The 20639-nt window shown below is 46.3% G+C and overlaps 1 protein-coding gene across 1 annotated transcript; it reads right to left on the bottom strand.

Annotated features, from left to right (window-relative positions):
- Positions 1 to 8301: 8301 nt before the first annotated feature.
- LOC119347939 (gibberellin 2-beta-dioxygenase 5-like) lies at positions 8302 to 9481 on the bottom strand. Its single transcript, XM_037616409.1, has one exon. It carries the CDS (start codon positions 9435 to 9437, stop codon positions 8460 to 8462), a length of 978 nt encoding a protein of 325 aa, XP_037472306.1. The 5' UTR covers positions 9438 to 9481; the 3' UTR covers positions 8302 to 8459.
- Between the last annotated feature and the right edge of the window lie 11158 nt (positions 9482 to 20639).

The following is a 20639-nucleotide window of genomic DNA, read 5'->3' as shown; positions in this document are numbered from 1 at the left end:
CCCGGCGTGCTCCTACTAATTTCCGTATCCTAGCCTAAACAACTAATTTCCAAAAAAAAAATTGCGTAGACAAAACTAATTTCCATATCCAAATATATCCTCCTCTTCAGCTATAAATATACGCCGTCATTTATTACCGTATATTGAATACCAAAATATATCCTCCTATTCATCTATGAATACACGCCATTATTTATTTCCGTATATACAAACACTACTACTAAAAGATATCCTCATCTCCAGCAATAAGTGCAGGTCGTTATTTACTTCCATGTATAGTATACAAATACTACTAAAAGATATCCTCATCTCCAGCTATAAATGCACGTCGTTATTTATTTCCATGTAGAGAATACCAAACAATATCCTCCTCTTCATCAGCTACAAATACACACACGAAACCTTCTCACCGAACACATTCTCAATCGCAAACAAATTTTCAGAAGCCACAAGAACTCAAGATGAGAATTCCATTCTTGATCCTCACCATCCTTGTTCTCTCTCTCCAGTGCAAGGCTTCCGTTGCCTCCCCGCTTGTAAGAGATAAGGAGACCAACATCCTCTTCTACTTCCACAACATCCATGCCGATAAGGATTCCTCCTCGGTCCTTGTTGCACAAAACGCCAATGCCACGGCCCATGCTCGTGGTATCGTGGCCTTTAGCTCTGTCTACGTGTTTGACAATGTGATCACTGAGGGGCCCTCGATCACGTCTAAGGTGCTTGGGAATGCACAGGGCATGTACGTCGGCACAGCAAAAGATGGGTACACGATTTTGATGGCCATCGATGTTGAGATCACAACTGGCCCATTCAATGGCAGCTCGTTTGTATTGTTCTCGAGAAACCCGTTGAGATCAACCAGGGAGCTCCCCGTCATCGGAGGTCGTGGTGTGTTCCGAATGGCCGAAGGGTACGGCATGCTCCGAACGGTGTGCGTTCACTGTCTCAACTCTGTGAACCCTGCCAGTGGAGATGTCATAGAGTACAACGTGACTCTCTGGCACCATTAAATGAGTTTATGTATTTTGGGTCCTTATGATGATCCCTAATATAATGGATGGTTGAGTTTTCTAGTTATTGACTTGTTGCGCTTTATAAAATTACCACATAAAACTCCCTCAACTTATGTACTCAAATGATTTCATTCAATATTATTAGGATCAGATGATTTTTAGCTAGCTGGAAACTTAAGAGATGGTTATTTGCTCTTACACTGCATTTTTTTTCTTTTTTTTTGAGAGAGAGAGTAGGAATCGGGAACAAAATGTCTCATCATGTGCATACACATATATAGGGGACAGAAACTCCATCTATAAATCAATCAATCGCATCAAAGAAGAAGAAGCATATGCTACTCCAGGCTAGGCACTCACACAACCATTGAAGTAGAAGGATCATGAGCATGAAGATCAACATGCATGGGTCGTCGTGTGGGAGCGTACGTCAGCGCAGATGGACATGGACAGCGTCATCAAACCTAGCTATCTAGGAAGACGAGTGCCGTGCACCGGCCGCGGTCGCTCGCTCTGGCTCTGGCTCTGGATCCACCACCACCACCACGACGGCGACGACGACTTTGGCCTGTCCATTGGGGCGGTCGACTTTGGTCCGTCCGTCGGTCCGTCGCCGGCCCCGTTCCGTGACGATTATTGTGGTGAGGAGGGTGAAGAGGATGCAGGGGCCGGCGACGCACATGATCCTCATGGCCAAGTCCAACATCGGAGGGTCGGGGCCCGGCAGCTAGATGGACAAGACCGCCATCGGCAGCGTCACCAGACCCAGGAAGACGATCCCCATGCACCGTTCGCAGTCGTCTGCCTCCCTAAGGCCAAGGCCGCCGCTCTCGATGCCGCCGCCGGCCATCGCTCTGGATCCGATCGTGCCTGTGCGTGCGTCAATTGGACTGTGCCGCAAGCAAGCAACTCGTACCTAGTACGGAACCAAGGCTGACAATAAGGCCCTCTTTGATTCGCAGGAATTTCAAATCGTAGGAATAGAAAAAGTATAGGGTTAGAGTGGCATGCACACATGAATCCTACAGAATTAGCATGGAGTGTTTGATGGCACAGGAAAAGCAAAGAAATTGTAAAAAAAGATTGGAGTGGATGTTAGATTTCCTATGAAATGTAGTACAAAAGATTTCATAGGAAAAATTCCTATGGGATCCAATCCTATGAATCAAAGGACCAACATAGAAAAAATTCTTAAGGATTTTAATTCTCCAGAAATCCTATAGAATTCCTTTGAATCAAAGGAGCCCTAAAGGGACTTTGATTCATTTATTTTTGAGGGAGGAAAGTATGGTTTTCCCCCTCAAATCATGTCTGATGGACCGATTTCCCCACACAGTCTAAAACCGGATCAATCAACCCCTAAACTCTCCAAAACCGGATCAATTCTCCCCCATGGTGGTTTTGGACCAGATTTTGGTGGTTTTGACTACTCTCCTTGCTGACTGGACATATGCAACTTTTCCCAATTCTTAATTGCAATCCCTAGGTCTGTCACCGCCCCCTCGCCGCGTAGCACTGTGTCGCCGTCCCCCTCGCCGCCGTCCATGGCGTCTGCTAGCTCGTCAAGCAGTCATCGGTCGCCGCAATCAATGGCCTTCTCAGGGCAGTCGCCGGTGCCATATCGGGAGCCACCGATGGCGTACTCGCCTGAGAAGTTGTGCCACTGCAACGTCAAGGCTCCGAGGTGGATTTCGTGGAGCATTGCCAACCCCAGTCATCGATACTACAACTGCAGCCAGTCTCTAGTACCCGTCGATCTGTGCCCGCAAATGGCGTCAAATGGCGTCTCTTTTTTTATAGGAATTGATATGCGTGTCATCTCACTTTCTATGTTTTTCTATTCCTATAAAATTTCTATCCTATGAACCAAAGGAGGCCTAACAGAATTTGCAGAAGCGAGTTATGTTTTCATGTTAATTTATGTAACACATCTTATTTATGAACCAAGTTTAAATGTCTACTCTTTCATGTATTTGTCATCATTTTAAAATATTCTGTTATGCTTGATCTCTACCACCGTTATCACTTGAGATCACAACATTTGTTCCATTACAACGCACGGGCAACTTGCTAGTCTTGTTAGTTTTGCTCCATGGCGCAATTCATCGATACTACTAATGTACAAAAGCATACATTTTTTAAAAGGCTAGAGGGCGGGGCAGTCTTGCTTGGTCGGCTTCACGAGAGGCGAGGACCTTTGTGATTTACTTTCAAAAAAATAGACCTTTGTGATTTGACGGCCGACGGCTCATTACTGCTGAAAGGCGGGGCCTTGTGATTTGACGACCCATTACTGCTGTAAGCGACTAACCTCCCTCTAGATATTGTGCCAGATATATTGCACTCCATCTAAGTGGGCTGCGGCCCAATATCTCACCTCCCACTAGTTTTAGGCTGGGTTTTGTTTGGGCGTTCTTTTGTTCATTGGTGTTTTTTTTGTCCGGTTTTGGTGGTTTTTGGTGTTTTTTCCTTCTTATTTTTGGTTTTTCTTTCTTTCTTTTTTATTTATTTTCATTTCCTTTTTGTTTTCAGTTTACATGAATGAAATGTTCTCATTTTCGTGAATTTTTTTAATCCATGGAATTAGTTAAAAAAATCAACTTTGTTAAAGTTTTTCAAATCCACAGAATTAGTGAATTTTTCTCAAATTCTTTTCAAATCCATGAACAATTTTCAAATCCACAAAATCTATGAACTTTTTTAAGCCCGTGAAGGTTTTTCAAATCCATGAATTGTTTTCAAATTCGTCAAGTTATTTCAATCGTTGAACATTATTTAAAATTTATGAACATTTATTAAATTCAGAAAAAAATCAAACTTATGATTTTCTTTGAAACCACAAACTATTTTAAAATTTGTGAACTTCTCAAAATTCGTTAATTTTTTAATTGGTAAACTTTTCCCAAAATCTCCGCACGGCGTGTGTTCATTGTCTCAATTCTGTGTAGTTATTTTGTGTTGCGCAGCGTGCATACTAGTATAATTTTGGAGAGTAGGAAACATGAGGAAGAAAATATGTCATCATGTGCATACGCGTATGGAGGGGCCAGAAAATCAATCTATAAATAAATAAATAAATAAAATGAATCAAAAAAGAAGAAGAAGAAGAAGAAGAAGAAGAAGAAGAAGAAGAAGAAGAAGAAGAAGAAGCCTGCTAAAGGTGGGTCCGTGGACTTGGAGGGGAAGGTGGTAGCTCCGTGACGAGTACCGCGACCATGAGCATGAAGAAGCTGCAGGCTGCGGCGATGCACACGATCCTCATGATCAAGTCCAACACTGGATCCTGAGGGCCCGGCAGGCGGATGGTCAAGGCCACCATCGACAGCGTCACCAGACCCAGGAGGAAGATGGCCAACCACCGGCCGCAGTCGATTTTGCCGCCGGCCATCTCTCGCTTTGGCTCTGGATCTGGATCCATGACGACGACGACGACGACGACTTTGGGCCGTCCGTTGGGGTGGTCGGCTTTGGCCAGTTGGTCCGTTGGTCGCCGGCCATGTTCCGTGACGATGACTGTGAGCAGGACGATGAAGATGGCGCATGGGGAGAGAACGCAGAGGATCCTGGCGAACAAAAGCAACATGGGTCGTGGCGGTGCGTCAGGGCCCGGCACGCACATGGACACGGCCGCCATCGGCAGGGTCAGCAAACCCGCCGCCACAATCCGACTACACCGACCGCAGCCGTCGTCTGGCACTGGCTCCATATCCATGTACTATCTACTACCACTATAAAAAAAAGACGGAGAATTAAATCATTCTATCCATCGAAACCTGCAATCTGATGGTCTACATACTTTCAGATACTAAATGCGTTTTACGCTTTAATTACCCACCATGCCATTATCTACTATCTATCTACTACCACTATAAAAGGAAGAGAGGGACAGATCCAAACAATCACATCCATCCATCATCAAAATCTAATGGCCCTTAATTATTTTGTGTTTAACGCTATACCAACCACGCAACAAGCCACGATCAATCGCTAACCCACCCTGCCCGTTCGCACGACATGTCGCCCCGCTCGCACGACCCCCAGTCGCCCCCTCCTCCTCCATCGTCCCGCCCGCACGACCCCCAATCGCCCCCTCCTCCTCCTCCCGCGTCGTTCGCCGCCCCGCTCCTCCTCTCACAGCCATTAGCCGCCACAGGTCGCCACCCTTCGCTGCGGGAGCCGTCGGCAAGTCGCCGCCCGTCGCACCCTTCGCCGTGGGAGAGCTGGAGCCGCCGCCCGTCGCGCGCCGGGGGAGAGACGCCGCAGGTCGCCGCTCTTCGCCGCGAGAGAGCCGGAGCCACGGAGCCGCCGCCCGTCGCGCACCTGCCTCTCCTCCTCTGCTGTCGCAGGTATGCCAACGCCTCCTCCCTCGTCCCGCCCGCACGACCCCAGTCGCCCCCTCCTCCTCCTCCCGCGTCGTTCGCCGTGGGTCATCGCATGGTCCACCGTCGTCGTTCCCATAGCATGCCGCCTGCACTTCCTCTTGGCCGGCGCAATCGTTGGGTCACTGGTTCATCTGTTCGTCCCTGGATTGTCGCCGTTCATCTTTACTCATGTTTCTCTTTGATGATGTCCAGGTGCCGCAGTGCCATTGCAGGAGGAAATAGGCGGGTGCTCGGGGACATCGGCAACATCGTCAATGCCCACAAACTCGAGGGGTAAGAAAATCAGCGCAAGGATCGAATCCCAGTCCTGTTTTTCTTTCTTCCGTTCTTTTTCCTGAACTGAACCTGATCTTGTTCGTTGCAATAGCAATATCCAGCTACCGGTGGGGATCACTCCAATCACCAGGAACTTCGGCGCTGAGCTCTGAAGAAGGCCTAGGCCGATCCATCCAAGGTACGGACGCTCTGCTGTTTACACCACCTACTCTCTTGTCTGTTGGAGTTCATGGCCTGTCACTCATGTCCTCACAGTGTAGGCAAGTGATCAATTATCCTGAAATCTTTGCCCTATTGTACAGCCCGTTCAAGCAGTCACAGAAGCCTCTCTATAGATTGCATTAATCCCTAACATTTGATCAAGAAAAATTGGTACTTTTGGTGTCCATCGACCAGCACTGCTCATGACCATATCATGCAAATACAGGAGCGAGGGGAACCAACAGGGGTGGTGTCCTGTGTGCATCTCCTACAGCGTCCTAAATCCCTGCAGTACACCAGCTTTGCGCTCTACCTAGAAGCTACGTGTGCTTTCAAATTCGATCTCCTGTGTGGCTTAAGACTTTGAAATAAATTTTGATTAGATAAATCTTCAATAGTTTTAGTTATACTCTCTATACAATTAGTAATTGTTTAGATGATAATTCCGAACAATGTTAGTGCTAGAGACTCATACATTAATTTCAAGTAGCAGTTTTAGTTCCCCGTTCTCCAATTGATACAAATAATCTATGAATTATCAACTATTAGGCTAACTAAGCACATATTAGATTCTTTGTTTCAGCTGTCTCCTGTTGCACTGATATATATTTACGTTTCAGATTATGTAGTCTTCTGCAGGTTGTCAAATAAACTCTTCCAGAGATTGAGATCTAATCAAAACTGCTTTGAGTCCTTTACCTTTGATTTTGCAAAATGCAATCAGAAGTAGTTGTCATCTCTAATGTTAATGAATAGATTCTCAGAAAAGGAAATTAATTGGAATGATCTTCTCAGCTTGTCCCATGACTTCAAAAGGAAGAATTTGACTAAACTGAGATGTTGATCTGCAGTGTAAAGATAGACAAAATCAAAGACTGGCCTATTTTCCAGTAACTCCCTTAGTCAACACCCGAGACATAAGTGGGAGCAAAATCAATGGTAGCACCAAGTATTGAGCAAAAGCACTTCGCGTTTTCAAGATACAGTCTGAGCTTAAAAATTAAATTGAACATGACGGTTAGTGTTATGCTTATAAGTTGGTAGCCCCCAGCACTGTCTGTTGTAGATGGTGCGTATTATTACCTCCTTCAAGTTAAAATGCCATTCTAATAAAAAAACAACATGTTCTGGTCAACTCAGGTGCGTTCCACTGGGTGTTTTTCTTTCTTAATAAATTGTTGTTGGTGCTAAATAACTATGGGCTTAGGATCAAGGCTGTACTTGTTATTGCCAATGAGTTATTGCTTTGTATTTTTACATGCCGACAGTTGGAATGTGATAATAATTTCTGCATGTCTACACATAGTTTATTCATCCCACTGGAAAAAGAACCAAGAATGTTGTGTGCAGAGATGTCTTGGAGGGACAACACATGTTTGTTTTCCGTACATGCCAATCCACCTTATTATATTAGGACATGTTACTCATCTCTAATATTGATTTTTTTTCTAATTTATGTGCATATTATGCATACAATTATGAGATGTTCTGTTAGGATAATTTGAGTTAGGGATCCTTACTAAATAATGTATGAAGATGGTACTGAAGGAGGCTTTGCAACTAGCAAGGTACTCTGTTTATAATCTGACTGATATTTCTTAAAAGACGTATGGCTGCTCTGTTCTCTCAGACAATATAAAGCATTGTTCTATATGCTCTGCTAAATTTGCAACTTTCAATGCTTTGTGGGGCCTTTCCCATCAACTCTAGGGATTTTACCTAAAGTTCCTTCTCTGATTTTTCTGTGTGTGTGACTAGCTATTTTACTTACTGGACGTCTATATCAGGCATGTTTAGGGCCTTGTCTCTATATTTTTCATGTGAATCGCAGAGTAATATGTGAATAACATTTGCACTAGTGTAAGCTTGCATGTTTGCTACAGCAGGGCAGAGTTGGTGTAGCATCATTAGTTTCTTTTTTGATATACTAACAAGTTACCCTGTGTGAATTCTCAACTATTTGGAGCCCTGTTTGCGTGCAAGATTACAAGGAGCGCCCTGTGCAATTCCTCGACTATTTGACACAGCGAGTGTCAAACGGGAGGGCTCCCAGGGGAGAGGCACGGTGGCCAGGGGCATCTCCTTTGTTTATCCGCCGCTTCCCTTCGTCACCAGTAAATAGCAATCATGGCACCGCATCATTCACTTGCCTACCATAGATTGACTGCTGATGCGGGCGCTTCACTCCACTACTCCATCTCATGTTGTATATTTCCTCTCTTTATATTCAGATAAAGTATAGCATGTAAATATGTCTAAATTCAGAAATAACGGTTTCCCTTCTATCTTCACTTATACTGTTTCGGTTAGTAAAAATGTAACTAAATTCAATGGATGGTGTTATTTGAAGCTAGATTATAGGATTATTCAATGGATGAACTTGCTTCACCGAACAAGCTGCTCTTCCATGTCCGAAAGAAGTCATGAGGCACTCTCTCATGGGCGATGAAGAGATAAGCCCAGCCCACTAATAATTTGTAAAAGCTTTCTCGGCCCGCTACAAACATATAGGAGTACAAAATGACAGGAAGAAGAAGAAAAAACATGAGACGCTCTACTCTGCTCTGCTCCCTCCAATGAATGCTTATGATTGGCCGACGGCGACGCGGAATCGGGCCAGGCCGACCTTGGAGCCGGTGGCCTTCACGTCCGCCTGCACCTGCTCCCGGAACTCACGGTAGCTGAACCCCCTGTACACCTCCTCCTGACGACAAGCTGACGCCGCGCCGACGATGACGGCGTCCTCCTGCGGGAACGCGAAGTAGCAGAGCGACATCCTGTCCACCTCCGTCCAGGCCGGCGCCACCACCCGGTGGTCCGGGCTCCGGTACGCGCCCCCGCTCATCGCCTGCAGCATGTCGCCCACGTTCACCACCAGCGCGCCCTCCACCGGACGGACAAAACACCACCTACCACCATGGAAAACCTGCAGGCCGCCCACCATGTCCTGGTTCAGGATGGACAGCACCGAGCTGTCCGTGTGCGCCTCCATCCCCAGCCGCCGCCGCCCTGGCGCAGTAGCCGGGTAGCGGTACGCCCGGAAGATGCTGCCGCGCTCCGTCAGGTACGACGCGCGCTGCTCTTCATCCAGGCCCAGCTCGCCGCTGGCCAGGGCGTCGAACAGCTTCCGGGCGATGCGCGCCATGTGCGCCGCGTACTCCCCGCTCACCGCCTCCATGAACTCCGCCAAGGCAGTGCCGCCTGCTTCACCGTCAGCACCATCTGGACAAGAATGACAACGGTCGCCGGTGTCGTCGGCCTCGACGTGCAGCCCCTCGAGCCAGTTGAGCTGTTTGACGGGCAGCGCCGCCAGCGCCGGCGTGCCACAGAAGTAGCCCGGCAGCCGGGACTTGTTGGCCGCGTCCAGCTCCAGCAGCCCGCGCGCCAGCCCGAACAGGCGGGCGGTGAGGCCGCTGGGGACGCCATGGTTGACCAGCCGGAACACGCCCGGGTCCCGGCACGCTGCCGCCAGCTGCTCCATCAGCCTCGGCTCCTCCGCCTCGAGGTCTACAGTGGACACCTCCAGCTCCTCCAGCTCGCACTCGTCCGGCAGATGCTCCATGGATCCCTTGCTCGGCTGGATCAAGCGCTACTTGAGTTGATGGATCTAGAATTCTACTAGAGATACAAGAGGGCACGCAAAGGGACAACCTTTACTTTTTGTTTATACTCTAGTGGACAACTGATGATGAGCAGAGCAGACTTTGCTCTTTGTCTGTTAGCTTCTTTTGTCGGCTAGTATGCCTCACTATTTCTTTTTCCCTTTCATCTAAATAGCCTACTATCCTAAATTTTTAACTCCTAAAAAATTATGGAGTTAATTTACAGATACATTTCGACATCACTATAAAGAAAAGTAAAATAAAAAACATTTTGGCCGTTTCGATGGAAACCTCGCATGGGTCGGCGGCTAGAGGTCGCACATGCCACCAGAGCTCGAGAGGAAATGAAACTCGCGGTGGCGCGACCACGAATGGTTAGGGACATGGGCTGAGGGTCAATGTAGTTGAAGAAGTCACGGCGTTTTGAAAAGTTAAGTTTAAGGCACTCCTCAAAATTGAGCGGGTTGAGCTGTATTTAAGGACTAGAAGAATGGCTAGTTCTAGGTTAACTTCTCAAAAAGAAAACTTTGAGAAGGGGTTATAGATACTTTGAGTTGGCTTAGCTTTTCCAGGATGTCTTAGATGTACTTATGTTTGCTAATTGTCATTCAATCTCGATTTTTTGCCACCTCAATGTGAATCTCAACACCAAGACAACAAACGACGACATAAAACGAACTAGATGATACTCCGCATGTTGTTGTGGAAATTATTTGTTATATATTTTGATGAAGTTGAAACATGGATATTTGATTATTGAATATATGTAAGATATTTGTGGAATACAAGTAGTGTAATAGTTTTGACATGCATGGTTGAATGGTTTGATTGATCTTTTTCCATGCATCTCATCTTAGCATGTCGTTGTGGTGGAGTCTGGATGTACTAAGCCTCAGCCACCAAATGTGCCACCTGGATGCCACATCCTGTTTGGGCCCATTTCTGTCCTGTGGTCGAGCCACATACGGCCAACCAAGGTGATGCCCACTGGCTTGGAATGTCCTGGCTTCAAGTAGGCTACTTCCTTCGTCCTTGAAACAGTGTACTTCCAATTTTGTTGGAAAGTCAAACCTTTTATGTTTGATCGCATTTACACAATAATAGACCAATATTTATGCCATCAAATTAGTAGCATTAGATTCATGATAAAATATATTATCGTCATTTCACCAAATATTCTATAGATGGCTCATATTAATTTCTTTCCAAAGATAGGCAGTACTTAAGTATAATCATTAATTATGTGTACATATCTTATACCAAAAGATATCCTCCTATCTATATTCATTAATTTTTTTCCATATAAAGAATACGAAATGATATGCTCTCCCCAACTATAAATACACAGACCAAACCTTCTCACCGATCATGTTCAATTCACAATCCAAAAACCACAAGAACACAAGATGAGAATTCGATTCTTACTCCTCACCGTCCTCCTTATATCTCTCCAATGCAATGCTTATCCGGTTAGTGGAAGCGAGAAGGTGACAAACATCCGCTTCTACCTTCACAACACCCATAGTGTGAATGATCCATCCTCGGTCCTTGTCGCCGAAAACAAGAATGCCACAGCTCATGCTCATGGCTTAGTGCCCTTTAGCTCCGTCTACGTGTTTGATGACGTGCTCACCGAGGGGCCTGCGAGTACTTCTAAGGTGATTGGGAATGCACAGGGTATGTACGTTGAAACGGGGAAAGATGGGTACACGATATTGGAAACTATTGATTGTGAGATGACAGATGGTCCGTTCAAAGGCAGCTCGTTCGTGATGTTCTCAAGAAATCAATTCAGTAAACCAAGCAGAGAGCTCCCCGTTATTGGAGGCTGTGGTGCATTTCGAATGGCCAAAGGGTACGGCTTGCTCAGGACCGTATGCATTAACTGCATCAACTCTGTGAACCCGTCCAAGGGAGATATCATCGAGTATAATGTGACTCTATATCTTCATTGAGTTTATATATGGTTGCCATGTGTTCCTTGTAGCGATAATGACATTAATGGATGATTGAGTTTCCTAGTTATTGTGCTTTGCGAAATGCCGGCTCAGATTATCATGTTAAGCTTGCAAGTCACTGCTTTGCCAATAATTATCATGTCTTACTATTTGTAGTCGCACTACGAGAGCCAAATCATTTGCTAGCTTTTGGGCCTTCATGCACCTTTCATTTCAAACTAGCAGCCAACAGAACGAGCGTGTTGCAATAACAATAAATATAAAACTGAAAAGTGTATGCCAAAACCTGTGACGCATGTACCTTTCACCGCATCTGACAATTATAATATTAAATTAGCACGTATGATGCATTTTGAGTAGAAAAAAAATTCAGCTTTTGGTTCATTCCAGCCAACAAATTGAAGCAACCAAGACTTTACCTCAATATAATGCACCATCTATAAAATAGTAGGACTTTGAGTAAGCATGCATAAGTAATCAATTAAACATATGTCAAACTACTTATAAGAACTTCATATTATCATCGTTTAGATCGGAATGATTTTTTTAGTGTTTTTATGTTGTGTTGTGCCTTATTGTAGCGACCAGACCTCAAACAGTCTGATCTTTGTGCATCAGTGTCATCCCTGGATCGGTAATGCTGACACGCACAGTATTTGAGGATTTATAATAGAGTAGCAATCACACACTTATTACATCGAATGTCTCAAAAGAGAACTTATTACAATAAATATGGCTTAAGGTCATCTAATATGATAACAGCGGAAGGCTTGGATGATAAAGTGAGTCCATCAACTCCAACGGCATCACCGAGTGAAAGACCACGACCTAAGGCTCCTTACTCGTTGTCTGACAAGTCTGCAACATGATACGTTGCAGCCCGAAACAGGTCAGCACATGGAATATGCTGGCAATTGTAACACAAGAGAGTAATGAACAATGTAAAGCTATCACTACATGCATATATGGCTGGTGGAGGCTGTATGATTAATAGGTTTTGCGAAAAGCCAATTTTTCCCTACTGCAAAGGGATATGTTTTATTTAACTACAAAGTTGGTTGAAAACATTGAGAAGGTAAACTCTCAATCCCAATTAAAATTAATCATTAACCCAACAAAATTAATTTAGAGTGATGAGATCCACATGATAATCCAAAAACTAGATACTCAAGATGTTCATATCCGGGGACACGGCTAACCATGATTAGTTTGTACACTCTGCAGAGGTTTGTGCACTTTACCTCACAAGACTCGATCTCCTCCATTGGATTTCTCGCACTACAAGGTGTTTGAGAAACGGATGACCGAGACACAATCTTTCAGAAGCGTTAGCACCTTACGATGGGTAGACCGGTACACCTACATCCCCTACATCTGCTAGTCTATCACTGTAAGAGTTCACACGACTTAATCAACTATGCCAGAGCCCATAATGGCATGTGGCTGCACACGGAAGTTTTCAACATGAATAATCTTATGATCCCTTTGAGCCTGGGTGGCAGTCCATAGGAAAATCACACGGTACCCCGGGATTTTCAAAAATACAGGCAATCACTGGGTTCCCCAGGTGCCTCAATCCACCCAGATGTGTATTAAAGTTTGCCACCTTAAGTTGAACCATTAAGTAAACAATCTCACAATCTGTCATGGAATACACTCAAACCCAAACCACGGCTACTAGCATAGCATAGCAATATAAGCAACGTAGAAATAACTCCCAGGGTTTGATAACGAAACAGGTGAATAGGTACTACCTCATCTACTTCCCAACCCACAATTTTTCAGATCCTAACCATGAAAGTGTTTCAGGATTGATCTAATGCAATAAAACTGGGTAGTAAAAAGGTATGATCAAAGTGTTACTTGCCTTGCTGATGATCCGCGAAACCTAGAGACTCGATGTAGCACGCTTCGCACTCCGGGTACTCTATCGCAATCAAACAAGCATACAATAAGCAATCAAGCAAGGGCATGGGTAAAATTCAAATAAGAAGTCTAACCATAAAGTTCAACTTAAGAACTCTAGTATGCAAAAAAATCATATCAAATGGAGCAACAAAACTCAAACTGAGAAAGAAACAAGCTTCGTTTACTAATCTGCACTAAAGTCAAATTTTACAGTAGCAAAAATTTGTTTAAGTTGATTAAACGGAAAGAGGGTTTCGAGAGAAACTCTAGGCGCTTGAATCGCCTGATTCCGATAAACGAGCGAAAAGTTATACTAAAATGAAAATCGGATCAGAAATCGCGATCGAAAAATAATCGCGAAAAATCCGAGAAAAAGAAAACTGACGAACAGGCTAACGAACGAACGTTCGCTGTCTGCGGCTAAACAGTGAAAACCGTTCGTTAAAACGAACGTAAAAACAGGCGTTCGCTAAATAACTAAACCGAAAATAAACTGAACCGGATCTAAAATAAAAAAAGGGATCTAGGGTTTTAAAAAAACCAAACAGTTTTCTCGCGAAAACCGAGGCGGCTACCTCGGGTCCGGCGGTGGTCCGGCGAGGTCTGGCGGTGGTCCGGCGACGGCGGGGCGGCGCGGTGCGGCGGCGGCGGCGCGGTGCGGCGGCGGCGGCGCGGCGGCTAGGGTTTCGGGGCTCAAGCTGATGGGCCTCGGGGCTCGGCCGGCGCGGCTTATAAAGCCTCCCCGGGCGGAGTCCCGCTCGGGTACCGCCCGGTGTCGGTTTGACTTTTTTTTAATAAAAATTCTGATATGCAGAAAAAGAAAAAAATAAATACTAAATGGACTCCAAAAATTCCGAAATAAATTTTCCCCGTCCTCTAAAATAAGCCGGACAAGGTGAACATTTATTTGGCCCTAAAATGCAATTTTGAAAAACACCTTTTTTCCCAATTCCAATAAAATAACAATAAAACTCCAAATAAAAATCTTATTTGATTTTAATATAAAATCTTCGATATTTCTCTATTTTGAGGAAGTCATTTTATCCTCACTCTTTATTTTTATAAAAGAAATATTCGAAGAGAAAATAATTAAAATCAAAAGATCCTCTTTTCAAAATTCGCGAAAACGCAAATATGAAAATAATGAAATCCCCAACTCTCTCGGTAGGTCCTTGAGTTGCGTAGAATTTCTAGGATCACGCCAAAATGCAATAAAATATGATATGCAATGATGATCTAATGCATAACATTCCAAATTGAAAATTTGGGATGTTACAAACCTACACCCCTTAAGATGACTCTCGCCCTCGAGATTCGGGTTGGCTAGAAAATAGGTGTGGATGGTCCTTGCGTAGGTCTTCTTCTCGTCTTCTTCTTGTTCCCAGGTGGCTTCATCCTTGGTATGGTGGCTCCACTGAACTTTATAGAACTTGATAACTTTGCTGCGTGTAACCCGGCTGGCAAACTCGAGAATCTTGACTGGCTTCTCCTCGTAAGTCAAGTCGCTTCCCAACTGTATCGCTTCCAGTGGCACTGTATCTTTCAGAGGAATATCGTCCATCTCCGCGTGGCACTTCTTCAACTAAGAAACGTGGAACACATCGTAAACTCCTGTCAATCATTTGGGCAATTCCAACTTGTAAGCAACTTCTCTCATACGTTCCAAAACCTTGTATGGTCCCACAAATCGTGGTGCTAACTTTCCCTTAACTCCAAAGCGCTTAACTCCTCGGAGTGGTGATACCCGAAGATACACTCCGTGTCCAACTTCGTAAGCTGTCTCCTTGCGTTTAGAATCCGCATAGCTCTTCTGCCTGGACTGGGCTACCTTGAGTCTATCGCGAATTAGTTTAACTTCCTCTTTTGATTCTTTAATCAAATCTGGTCCAAACAACTGGCGGTCTCCAACTTCATCCCATAACAATGGTGTTCTGCACCTCCTTTCGTACAATGCTTCGAAAGGGGTCATCTTCAAACTGGCTTGGTAACTGTTGTTGTATGAGAACTCTGCATAGGGCAAGTTGTCATCCCAACTAGATCCATAATCTAGTGCACAAGCTCTCAGCATATCCTCCAGAATTTGGTTGACTCTCTCGGTCTATCCATCTGTTTGCGGGTGAAAAGTTGTACTGAACTCCAGTCTGATTCCCAAAGTTTCATGCAACTGATTCCAAAACTTTGAGGTAAACTGGGTTCCTCTATCTGATACAATTGTTCTCGGAACTCCGTGCAAACATACGATCCTGGTCATGTATATCTTTGCCAACTTAGCACTGGTGTAAGTGGTCTTCACTGGGATGAAATGAGCTACTTTCGTCAAGCGATCGACTAAAACCCATATCGATTCATAGCCTGAACGAGTCCTGGGTAATCCCGTGATAAAATCCATGCCTAGCTTATCCCACTTCCATTCGGGTATCGACAATGGTTGCAGCAATCCTGCTGGCTTCTGATGTTCTGCCTTCACTCTCTGACATACATCACAAACTGCTACATACTCTGCAATATCCTTCTTCATTCTGGTCCACCAGAATCTATCTTTCAGATCCAGGTACATCTTGGTATTTCCTGGGTGAATCGAATATGGTGAGTCATGGGTGAGGGAGTCCTGGATTAGGGGGTGTCCGGATAGCCGGACTATACCTTCGGCCGGACTCCTGGACTATGAAGATACAAGATTGAAGACTTCGTCCCGTGTCCGAAAGGGACTTTCCTTGGCATGGAAGGCAAGCTTGGCGATACGGATATGTAGATCTCCTACCATTGTAACCGACTCTGTGTAACCCTAGCCCTCTCCTGTGTCTATATAAACTTGAGGGTTTTAGTCCGTAGGACGAATAACAATCATATCATAGGCTAGCTTCTAGGGTTTAGCCTCCTTGATCTCGTGGTAGATCTACTCTTGTACTACCCATATCATCAATATTAATCAAGCAGGATGTAGGGTTTTACCTCCATCAAGAGGGCCCAAACCTGGGTAAAACATTGTGTCCCCTGCCTCCTGTTACCATCCGCCTAGACGCACAGTTCGGGACCCCCTACCCGAGAGCCGCCGGTTTTGACACCGACATTGGTGCTTTCATTGAGAGTTCCTCTGTGTCGTCACTTTTAGGCCTGATGGCTCCTCCGATCATCAATGACGATGCGATCCAGGGTGAGACTTTTCTCCCCGGACAGATCTTCGTATTTGGCGGCTTTGCACTGCGGGCCAATTCGCTTGGCCATCTGGAGCAGATCGAAAGCTACGCCCCTGGCCGTCAGGTCAGATTTGGAAGTTTAAACTACACAGCGGACCTCCACGGAGACTTGATCTTCGACGGATTCGAGCCGCAGCCGAGCGCGCCGCACTGTCACGATGGGCATGATCTAGCTCTACCGCCGAACAGTGCCCTGGAGGCCGCACCCGCATCAGCTCCGACCCTTAATTCAGAGCCAACTGCGCCAATCGAGGATGGGTGGTTGGACACCGCCTCGGGGGCTGCAATCTCTATGGCGATCGAGCCGAACACCAGCCCTATTCTCTGCGAAGCCCGTGACTCCAAGGAGCCGGACTCCTCTCCAGACTCCGAGCCCTCCGCGCCCCTACCGATCGAACCCGATTGGTCGCCGATCATGGAGTTCACCGCCACGGACATCTTTCAGCACTCGCCCTTCGGCGATATTCTGAATTCACTAAAGTCTCTCTCTTTATCAGGAGAGCCCTGGCCGGACTATGGTCAACAAGGTTGGGATGCGGATGATGAAGAAATTCAAACCCCACCCACCACCCACTTTGTAGCCACTGTCGATAATTTAAACGACGTGCTTGACTTCGACTCCGAAGACATCGACAGTATGGACGATGATGTAGGAGATGAACATGAACCAACGCCTATAAGGCACTGGACAGCCACCTCATCTCATGATGTATACATGGTGGAAACACCCAAAGGAAGCGACAACTAGGAACACAGGGATGCAACAAGGGATCGTTCACTCGAAAAGCAATCAAAGCGGTGACGTAAGCGCCGCTCAAGCCCCGCCTCGACAGAGACAGCAGCCATACAGACCCAGCCATAGAGCAGGACGAGCCGGCAGACGACGAACATGCCTTCGAGCAACCGTCCGAACAGGGCAACTTGGATAAACAAACCGAACACCCCGTCCCCGGCGAAAACAACAGTTCGGACGACCTTACGCCGGATAAGCTTATGGAGCAGAAGAACCTCCATGAAGGGCTCATCGCTACTGTGCGTAGCCTGAAAAAGCAGAAGCGGAAGCTCAAAACTGTGGAAGATGCACTCAGAATTAGATGGAGCAAAGTACGCAGCACCGCAGACAAATATGGCGGCAGTCGCCGCACAAAAAGCTATTCAAAGCGAAAGCTACTGCCTGAATTTGACGAGGAGGCCTTAGAGCCCCCACAGTCAAAAAATAGGAAAGCCACCCGGTCAGATAGACGACCGCATGGCCAGCATGGAGCGGCAAGCGGCGACGCACACAAGCCGGCACGCGATCCACCAAAGGATCCGCATCAAAAAGATGGCCCAGCCAGATCTATCTACGGGCCAAGAAAGCAAGATCTAGTAAGCAATGTAACACAACAAATATCCGAACATCACGGCACAACCAAATACAGGGGTGCCGCACACCCCCTATGTTTCACCGATGAGGTGCTGGACCATGAATTTCCAGCGGGATTCAAGCCCGTAAACATAGAGGCGTACGACAGAACAACAGACCCTGGGGTCTGGATCGAGGATTATATCCTCCACATACACATGGCCAAAGGAGATGACCTCCACGCCAGAAAATACTTACCCCTCAAGCTTAAAGGGCCAGCCCGGCATTGGCTCAAAAGCCTTCCCGAAAACACCATTGGAAGTTGGGAAGAGCTTGAGGATGCTTTCCGGGCAAATTTTCAAGGGACCTATGTCCGCCCTCCTGATGCAGACGATCTCAGTCACATAACTCAACAGCCCGGAGAGTCAGCCCGGAAATTCTGGAATAGATTTCTTACTAAAAAGAATCAGATAGTCGACTGTCCGGACGCCGAAGCCCTAGCAGATTTTAAGCATAACGTTCGAGACAAATGGCTCGCCAGACACCTCGGCCAAGAAAAGCCATGAACAATGGCCGCATTAACAAGCCTCATGACCCGCTTTTGCGCAGGAGAGGACAGCTGGTTGGGAAGATGTAGCACCAGTGACCCAAGTACATCCGTAGTTAGGGATGGAAACGGAAAACCCTGACGCAACAAGGACCAGCGCCGAAATAAGAGAAACAGCCCAAAGAGCACGGCGGTCAACACCAGATTCAAAAGCTCGCGGCAGAATCAGAGAAAGCCGCCCCTCAAGGATAACAGGGACGAGCTATCCAACTTAAACAAAATCTTGGACAAGATATGTCAAATACACAGTACTCCCAGGAAGCCTGCGAACCATACCCACAGAGATTGTTGGGTTTTCAAGCAATCCGGCAAACTCAACGCCAAACACAAGGGGCTCGACACACCAAGTGAGGACGATGATGAACCCCACAAGTAGAGCACCAGGAAACAAAAGGATTTCCCACAAGAAGTCAAAATAGTAAACTTACTTCACGTGACGAACAAAATGGCGCCAACAGAAATACGCGCCATACGGCCTATCCCAAAGGAGTCTCGCCAATGGTTGTTAAAACCGATCACCTTCGACCATCAGGATTACTCTAGAAGTATCCGGAATGCAGGCTGGACTGCCTTGGTATTAGATCCAATAATCGGCGGACTCCACTTTACAAACGTCCTGATGGACGGCGGCAGTGGTCTAAACCTGTTATACCAGGACACAATCCGCAACATGGGGATAGACCCAACAAAAATTTGCCATAGCAAAACCTCCTTTCAAGGGGTAACGCGAGGCCCGGATGCCCGTTGCATGGGTTCTCTCCGGCTAGAAGTTATGTTCGGCTCCCCCGATAACTTCCGTCGTGAACAGCTAACTTTCCACATCGCCCCATTCTCAAGTAGCTATCAAGCACTGCTGGGATGCGAAGCTTTCGCCCGCTTTAATGCAATACCGCATTATGCATCTCTCACGCTTAAGATGCCCGGTCCACGAGGCATCATCTCATTAAAGGGAAAACATTGAGTGTTCCCCCCGCACGGAAGACAGTGCGGCTGCCTTGACAGCCCCACAATAAAGCGGCTTCACCAGCCAAAGCACCTAAACAGGTCGTCAAGACCACGGAACGACTAGACGAGTCCGGTATAAACATACAATTGATAAAGGCTTAATAGTCGTATGCCCCTGTACTAGGGGCTCCGCGCATATAAAACAAGAGGCAATAAAGCTCAATTTTACCCATTTTGATTTATACTTCGTTTATTTAGTATAACTCATGTTCGGCACGATCTTTCTTTAACTAAGTTCCTCTCTTTTATAGATGAACACTGTGCTACGCCCGTCCAGGATACGGCACAACGGAGACACAGGTGCAGACGTGCAGCAGGGACCCGTTCCAAGGATTCTTTTCAGATTAAGACCCTGCGTAAACCTTTTTTACTGTCTCTTGTTGATACGCATCCCCTGGTTTCTTGGTATAACCAAGGAGGAGGCTGGCGTTTTGGCATGTGGCCACGTCAGAGTTTTTGCGCGTACCTGGACACCAGGGGCTTATTACTAAGGGCGTTATCCCGTCCGCCCTTATAAAGACCGAATACCTTAGGGAGTGTTCAGCGTCGCGAGTTTGGCCTTATATGCATCAGCTCCGAATCATCTCTTTGGTCACATGTTGGGTTTGCCCGGCTCCTATGTTTTGCTACCTTACGTTCCGCTCTATCGGCTAAGGCGGCACCAGGAGAACTACTGCGATTGTGCCCCGGTTCGGCCAGGCGAGCACCTCAGTAGAGAAAGCCGAAAACTGACTGTCATGATATAGCGTGAGACTGGTCAACCACTCGATGACTTACCGGAATCTTTAGGATTCCTCCGCATTAATGAAGGGTCGCTTCCCGGCCAGGCACATACGCGCCCCGAGTTTGGGCGAGCGCAGGTGCCACCAGGGGCTATATAAGTAGCCTCACCGTCAAACTCCTATGGCTAAGTGAAAGTGATAAAGCATCATAGTCCGATTGCCTAGTTCGCTGCGCTATCACATCCTTTCTAGGACCGAGACGTTGGATCAAGTGTGAAAATGCGCCTTCTGCGAACACCCCCGCATTATGTGGTTGGGGGCTGAAGCCGACGACTGCCATCTTTCAGATTATATATACATATATGTTAAACGGCCGCACAGGAGGTATTATAATACTTGCAGGCACAAGTATAAAAAGCT

The sequence above is a fragment of the Triticum dicoccoides genome, unplaced genomic scaffold (genome assembly GCF_002162155.2).
Source record: "Triticum dicoccoides isolate Atlit2015 ecotype Zavitan unplaced genomic scaffold, WEW_v2.0 scaffold80259, whole genome shotgun sequence".
Taxonomy (NCBI): domain Eukaryota; kingdom Viridiplantae; phylum Streptophyta; class Magnoliopsida; order Poales; family Poaceae; genus Triticum; species Triticum dicoccoides.
Note: the sequence above shows the minus strand (reverse complement) of the source record. Positions and strands in the feature narration are given on the sequence as shown.

Excerpts from the sequence above, each read along its gene's own strand:
- LOC119347939 (XM_037616409.1), bottom strand. The coding sequence starts at position 9,437 with ATGGAGCATCTGCCGGACGAGTGCGAGCTGGAGGAGCTGGAGGTGTCC.